The 8,055-nt window shown below is 38.8% G+C and overlaps 1 protein-coding gene across 1 annotated transcript; it reads left to right on the forward strand.

Moving 5' to 3' along the window:
• The first annotated feature begins 488 nt into the window (after positions 1-488).
• On the forward strand, positions 489-7,282 carry LOC140238427 (NADH dehydrogenase [ubiquinone] 1 beta subcomplex subunit 5, mitochondrial-like). The gene is made up of 6 exons (XM_072318336.1): positions 489-605; positions 2,504-2,601; positions 3,457-3,523; positions 4,552-4,613; positions 5,209-5,315; positions 6,710-7,282. Exons 1-6 carry the CDS (start codon positions 494-496, stop codon positions 6,819-6,821), a joined length of 558 nt encoding a protein of 185 aa, XP_072174437.1. The 5' UTR covers positions 489-493; the 3' UTR covers positions 6,822-7,282.
• Positions 7,283-8,055: the final 773 nt, after the last annotated feature.

The following is an 8,055-nucleotide window of genomic DNA, read 5'->3' on the forward strand; positions in this document are numbered from 1 at the left end:
CATTGACCACATAGAGCAGAGATATTACTCTCACATTTGAAAGGTAATGGTTGATACATGGTAATTTTCAAAGGGAATGGGGAATATCTAAAAACACTGACCATGAAAATGACTTACTTTAGATTTTGGTGACCAACTGTGCATTTCATTATCAAAGACAGGTGAATTTTACTTTCAGTGTATATTCATCATACTATGTAGCGTAATTAGGCCTACTTCCTTTATTGTCCTGAGGCACTACGAAGAAATTTTCAATGTTCTCTGTGTTTGAATTACTTTACTCTGTAATATGACAATGAAATTTAACAAGGACTGACATACTTTCGTGTTCTTATTGAATGTATTTGTTACATGCGCGATGCTCTTTTTCACCCCCTTTTTTTGTATTATTATTATTTTTGTGGTCTTCAAGTACCACCATGCGATACAAAACTCCGTAAGCGAACAAAAGGAAAGGTTTGAAACCAAGACTAACTCCATTCACATTTTCAAGATGGCGCTCGTTGGTGGACGAATGTTGTGTCGAAACCTGCTGATTGCACGCACAAATTCACCTGTTATACGAAGTGCAATCCATCCAAAATGCAAAACATCAAATTCTCAAGGTAATTCTTCGAGTAATTCTCTTTCTGTAGTTTCGGTTAAATGGGTTGTAGTAATTCTAGCGGTAACAAATCGGTGAACTTCTTCTTTATCCCTGCATATATCGGTCCCACATATTGGGATTCATGTTTTCTTTGAATTTGTGCTTGCCAAGCCAGAGCAGAGGGCTTTGCCTTTGCCAAGTGCTGGGCCAGGCCCAGGCTATCTGCTATATACGACCTGCCACGGTGCTATGCTATGTTTGTGTGTGTGTGTGTGTGTGTGTGTGTTTTATGTCGATGAATGTGGCATGATTATTATGATCGAGGCATTATCCTGAGCTGACTCCATGCTCCAGCTCCCACCATTCACTGTCATTCATTTTGTCATAGCCACACGTAGAAAAATCCCCATACTTGGCCATAGAAAGCCGTGAACTGACGTGCTGATTGGCTGATCACCCGGCCATCTGCTTCACCGCACAGAGCGGTGTGCGAGATTCACTACTCCGTGGATCGTCGTGTTGTGTAGCGGTCATGATTGCGGCGTATGGCATATCTTCCATGCCATGTTAGTTAGTGCAGTGGGAGCTACACTGTGAGTAAAAGTAAATATCAATGTACGAATGATTCATGGCAAGTTAAATGAAGATGAAGTTGGTTGAGAAATGATGTTCCTAGAGCGCACACACAAACATACAGACAGACAGATGGCATGCATTTCTCAACCGACTTTAGGCCCATTTTAAAATTGAAAGAACTTGAACTTTACTTTAGAGATATTTGATTATGACACCTGTCAAGTACATGTCTGGTGAGGTCAGTGCAATACTCATCAATAAAACCATCATTGTAATTGATTATTTATTTTATCCTTGCCCTATGCACCTACAATTACAGTTGGCAATGCATATCTAGTCCAACCCTTATGATGTCATGTACATTGTACTCTAAATGTAAAAGTAATGAGTCAAAGCTTCAAGGTAATGAGATGTGCAATTCTGAATCCATGTGATGCACGAGACTTCAGGCCCCAGAGCTATTCCATGAGGGGTTTTAGCATGTCATAGAAACATACTCAGACTTTTGCCCAACATCCTCAAAAAAGAAAGAAAAGAAATGGAATATTTCAGGCACCATGCAAAAAAATTATATAATAATACTGAATACAGGAAATTAGCAAGTGAGTCAAATGTTGCTGCAAATGCACTAGACCTGACCATCCATTAGTTACAGCTCATTCACTGTGGTCAAATGAAATATTCAAAGGCGTGTATAGCTGGTACCAGAGACCATGTGGAGTCATAGGCCCGTATTCACGAAGGTGGTACAAATGAAACCATGGTTTAAACCATGGACAAAAACCATGGAGCGCCAAGTGTCGCATGGAATATTTCGTTACGAAATCAGTCATTTCGTCGATGAAATGATTATTTTGTAACCGAATGACAACATTTTGTAACTAAATGAACATTTCGTCCACGAAATGATGATTTTGTTAACGAAACGGTCATTTTGTCGATGAAATGACCAATTTCTTAATGAAATATTCCATGCGACACTTGGCGCTCCATGGTTTAAACCATGGTTTCATTTGTACCACCCTCGTGAATTCGGGCCATAGAGTTTCCAGGAACCTGAAATACTGTAGGAAAAGGAGTGAAAGGACCCCCCAAAGACACTTCACCCTCTTCAAATACTGATGCATCCTTCCATACATTTACATACCGTATGTTTTCTGTGAACCACCCTGGCTTGTTGCTAGTATTAAAAAGCTCAAAATATAAGGAAGGTATGCAGTATTGTCAAAGGTAGGCCCCTGAGTAAATGGTCAAATCTATATCCATGTTTTTGGAAATGTAGGTCAGTTATTGAATGTTACTTATTAATATTGTTGTGTTTTCATTATGTGTCTTTTCCAGTGTACGACATTGTCGTTCGAGGGATGGCAGGTGGCGGAACTCCAAAAATGTACATCAAATCTTCCAGATACACAGACACTAGGTTTCTCAGAGCAGCGGTAAGAAATATAGAGCAGCTGTACTCTTTGTGTATGAAATTTTACATGTACTTAATAAGTGTCTGTATACTCACCGTCACAACTATCAGTCTTTGAAAATATCCCCATATTTTTTCTGCATGCTGTCATTATTCAAAGGAGTGCAATTAGCTTTATAGCCATCCAGGAATTGGTGCTGTTTTTGTGTTATTGTGACAATATCTTATTATTATTATTATTTTTTATTCTTGTGTATTTGCAAACTATAGAGGCTGGTGAAATGTCATAGTAAAGGTCAGTGACAGTGGCAGAAATAATGACAGATGAAGTTTACAAGCAAGTCTATTCAGTTGCAGCAAACTATGATGTCAGTTGAAATTCCTTTGCTGATCCAAAGTGGTCAGTGTAGGCAGTAATGCTGGTGTTTCTGGAAGTGAAAGTAGATGCTATGACCTGATAGACCTAAAGTGCTTTGACCAAATGAGAAAAGAAATAGTTTAGCAAAATTTAACTTAGATTTGTTTGCTGGATACTCTCTTTGCTGATTATGTGATTTCCCAGGCGTGCACAACAGAAGGCCATTGCAAAATCTTGTAAATATTGATGAGAATGGTATATAATCTGTAATGCAGTCTAACAAACAAGAATTACTTTGTAGAATTAGTGATGGGTCTTCATACAACATGCATTGCTATGCTTCTTTTCTTCTTGTCTGTCTTCTCACACCATTTGTATTGCTTGTGTGGCTCCTACCTGGATACTTTTGAATTTTCAGGCCTATGTGACAAGCAGACTGACATTGTAAATTAACCCTTCCCAAACCCCAAGCCCTCACCATGCCTGATATTTCTCATAATTTCTGTTTTGTCTCCACAGAGATTCTATTTTCTGCTGACTGGTGTACCAGTCCTCACATTTGCAACATTGGTCAATGTCTTCATTGGTAAGATCATACCAGCAAACACAGTACAGTGCACTCCCGTTATACAAATATAGCGAACATGATTATAACAAAATCCCGGTTACAACGAAGTGAAATTTCAGGCCACAACATTATCCACTCAATGTATTTTTATTGTTTATTTGTTTGGTCATAATGAAATTTCAATATAACAAAAGAAAATTGACTGTCCCAAGGACTTCATTATAATGGGAGTCCACTGTACTCATTTTATGTTAATGTTGGTGCATGGCGTAAATATTTCACCAGTAGGCCTTTATCTACTCCTATTAATTACCATACAAACCTTTTGCTGTACATTGGGTGTGATCCCAGCATTGGTGTAGCTATACAATATTGTACATCAGCAAATATTGGGAGGTCTTATCATCTTCTTTTTTTTTTCTTTCTTTTTGTGAGGACTGAGATGAGACATGTGCAACTTAAAATGATATTTGTATATGCCGAAGCACCTTACTTGGGAGATGGTAAAGCCCAAGGCTACCAAGGCTTGCTATTTTCTTCTTGTTTTACTGCAATTTTTTTTTTGGAAAAAAAAAAAGAAAGAAAGATGAAAAGTATATATTCCCTGGCTCTGTTACTGACGTTAGTGTGTGATGGTGGATGTAATTTCCCCTGCTTTATGTAAGAGGTCAGGAAAGCCAAGTGCTCTTTATTCTAGAAAAGTAAAAATATGCTGTCAGAATTTTCTTGATTTTCTGTATATAATTTTCCATACGTGACCTAACAATTTGTTGCAATCTTTTCACCCAGCAATGGCAGCACAGAAACTTTACAAATTCGTAACATTTTGGTAAATGGATTGTCAGATTTTTTCCTCAAACTTTTAGTAATGGTTTCTGCTAATATTGCTGCATTCACTCAATCCACATTTGTATTCAGGTTTCATATTCCTTTAAGTCCATGGATTCAAGCACATTTTTAGGGAAAAGCAGCACCAAGCCTTGGCTAAAGTCCAGCATACCTATTGTGTACCATGCACTACAACTGATCTTTGCCTCATTTTGCAGGAGAAGCAGAGTATGCAGAAATTCCTGAGGGATATGAGCCAAAGCACTGGGAATACCACAAGGTAAAGATTATGTCTGCTTGCAGAAGGACCTCTGGGGCTTAAGAAATGGTGCATGGGAAGCATTCACAAACTACATGCTACCAGCAGCTCTTCTGATCTGGATGATGATAGTGTAATCTTTCTGGTATAGTGCATTATGCATCTGGCAAGGTCTCTATGAACTTGATATAAGAAACAAGAAGACACTCCTAACAAATGAAGAACATCTCTTGTATTGGCATGTGGACAGTGTACATTTCCAGCCTAACCAACAAACCGATTAGACTACTGAATATTAGGAGCTGCAGAACCCTGAATGGAAACTTAAAGTGAGTGAGCCCTGGTGAGGCGATTATGGTGAAAACTACCATGGACAGTGATGCTGGAACAAAGCTTTCTTTGGCTGTTGCTGTATGTTTATGTTTCAATATGATGATTGGAAATAATGCTGATTGTCATTATCATAATCACCATCAATATATCTCTTTGATGTAAAATATTCATTTGATGTGACTGTATTGGTGTGGTTGTGTTTTGTGAAATATCTAAACAGCGCACAAATTCATCATTTCTACCATTGCGTGTACACTAAATTAGAGTTTCTCTTTTTCGACAGCATCCGATAACCCGATGGCTATCAAGAAATCTGTATCCTAGCCCCCAGCAGGATTACGAGAAGATGGCCCACTACATGGAGATTGAAGGGGAGAAGATGAAGGCTAGGTAAGCCGAAAGTTTTCCTCTCTTGAAAACCAAGGGCCTGCTTCAAAGTGTGTGTGCAGTAATGATCGTGAGTTGCAACAAATGCTGTTGAATAATGTGGCAACACAATGAGAGCTCTCATCTGTACTCTATTTCATAAAAATGTTGACATGATAGCAACTCTTGCTTGAAAGGTAATTGTCATGATAACGACAAGAATCCAGCTTCCTGATTGGCTGTTGCTATTGGAAGTTGTCGTTCCAGCAAACGAGTTGCTATCCTAACATCTTGTATGAAATGGGGCTCTGATTGGTTGTTTCCTGGTTGCTGTCATGGTAACTGCAATTATTGCAGCTGGCAGGGATTGTAAATGACACAGGCCCCTGGTTCTTACTGTTGACAAGACTTTCTGTAACCCATGGTACTTGTACATGTATTTCACGCAGCATGGAATGGTGGAAAGGTGTGGAAGCTCATCTCTGTTTTCTGCACATGAAAAGGTGTTGGCAGGCACAGAATGTGCTTCTGTATTTACACCACACTATTGTCATGGTGAGCTATAGGAATACAATGTAGCGTGCTCAATGGCTTCAACGACAGAATCGTGTGAAATTCAGCATGGTTTATAGCTAAACTTGTAAAGTTTATCATGCAAGTACTTCCACTTCCAGAGTACCATATCAATAATCACTTAGAGACAGACTGTTTGTTGCTCATGAAGTTACTGCTACAGTGAGTTTTACATGCGGTAAGCCCCATTTATAGTTCACCCTTCCCTTTTTCCGCACATGCAATGTATGTGCTTCATAAAATTCAGGGGTCGCATTTAACTTTTTTTTTTTAACTAGCCAGGCGGACTACTTAGAATCAATTTTTAAAACTGAAGCAATATTTTGGCTAGCCAGACGGACTAGTAACTTCAGAATTTTATGATTTTTAGCTAGTCCGACGTGAATTTGGGTGGCCAATGGCCAGCGGACCATCGCCAATTTCGAACCCTGCATAAATCATAAATCCAGTAACATTGAAGCTAGTTACACTTTCTTCTTCTTTTCATTTCAAACACGAGTTTAGAATTACTCTTATCACATTTAACACCTATGTACCTTTCCAAAAACCAGAAGTCGTTAGAAAGACATAAAAACTGTAGTTGACCTTTTTCTCCCCATCAGTCTAGTGTAGACCCAAAACTTTCCCAACTCAGTGCTTTGTAGGCGTAAAGCTCTCGGATTATGCTTGTATTTAGCAGAAAAATAACACTGATGTAATTAGTCCCTGCATCAGTTGTCATACTAACCACATTCCTATGGCAGTGTTGCATTTTCCTCCTCATGTCCTCATAATTGTTCACACTGATTGTCAATTGGTTCATTTTGTAAAAATTGTTTATTCTCTTTTTAATCTCTCCTATTTAGGGGAGAGGAGCGGGAGGTCAGGCGATTGATGCGGGCAAGGGGCGAAGGTCACTACTACTACGCCGTGGATACGCCTCCAAACTGGAAGTCGGAAGAGGAGATGAAGGAGTGAATGCAAGATCAGTTGCATCTAGAGTTATCTTGTCAAAGTTAAAGAAGTTTTAGTCAGGGAGACAAAATATGTATTGTGTATGTGAAATAACAAGGAGGGTCTTATGGATGCTTACTATTCAAAGAGTGTGTTTCTCATGTGAAAAGCAAACTGAACCAGAGTTGTCTGGTTTAAAGATGGAAAGCAGTATGTGTTCATACATTTGGCTAAGAGGAGATGAAATATAAAAGATATCCTACAAACTGATCTGAGTACACTCTTGAAGATACTCAAGCTAGTTGGGCTTGCTTTAATAGTTATAGAATGTTGTTGTTATTCAGTGAGGAGAAACCTCAAATTTGTATTTCATCACACAACAATCATATAGGGCCATGCATACCTGGCATGTAATATGGCCTTTAGGGTCTTTATTGCAGGATGAATGTGTATCAAGCATCCATAGCCATGGGGGGGGGGGGGGGGGGGGGGGCAACAGTTTTGAGAAATGAACTGAAGATTAATATCTGGAAATGTGGTTGAATGCTTTTCCATGGTAACTGCTTTTGCATTATTTCAGAATATATTATCTGTTACACCCCCAATACAGCATTGAATTTCATGGAATATGCCATGTGTGCATCATAAATGTTATACGAGGCTGCTCTTGTTCTCATAGTTGCACTGAGAGCCAGGACCTGTCAGAATAACATTGCACCATCCCTTTTTATTTATGTCTCTGTGATCTGCTTTCTCCAACTTGATGCAAGAAGCTGTAGTGTATCACTTTTTACTACCGAAAGTACCATGTTGCCGTTTCAAATGCTATTGAACACATTTGTAATGCAGAATTGGTTTATACACCATGTAAAGTGACAGATTATTGACTATCTTGCCGCTAGTGGGGCAAAATGAGAATGTGTCAGTTCCCTCGTGTAATTTTAAATAGATCTGGAAGTATGTCAACAATATGCATTTTTCAAACTTTATGAGGAGCTGAAAACATGAACAGTATGCTTTCAGTGGTTACTTTCAGGGTCACTCGACAGCAACATTTGATTTTAATGAGTAAAAAATGGTTGGCTCTTTAGAGTTCTAACATTGATCAAAATATATTTGGTTGTGAAGAAGAAAATGAATAGGAAGGAATTCAGCTTTTACATCAGTATTCAAAGGTTTTGAAGTATGATGCTGGCACAAAGCCTAGTAAACTGCATGTTTCCAGCTTAGCACTGTGTCTGCTGCCATCTACTGTTCA

The sequence above is a fragment of the Diadema setosum genome, chromosome 15 (assembly GCF_964275005.1).
Source record: "Diadema setosum chromosome 15, eeDiaSeto1, whole genome shotgun sequence".
NCBI classification, from domain to species: Eukaryota; Metazoa; Echinodermata; class Echinoidea; order Diadematoida; family Diadematidae; genus Diadema; species Diadema setosum.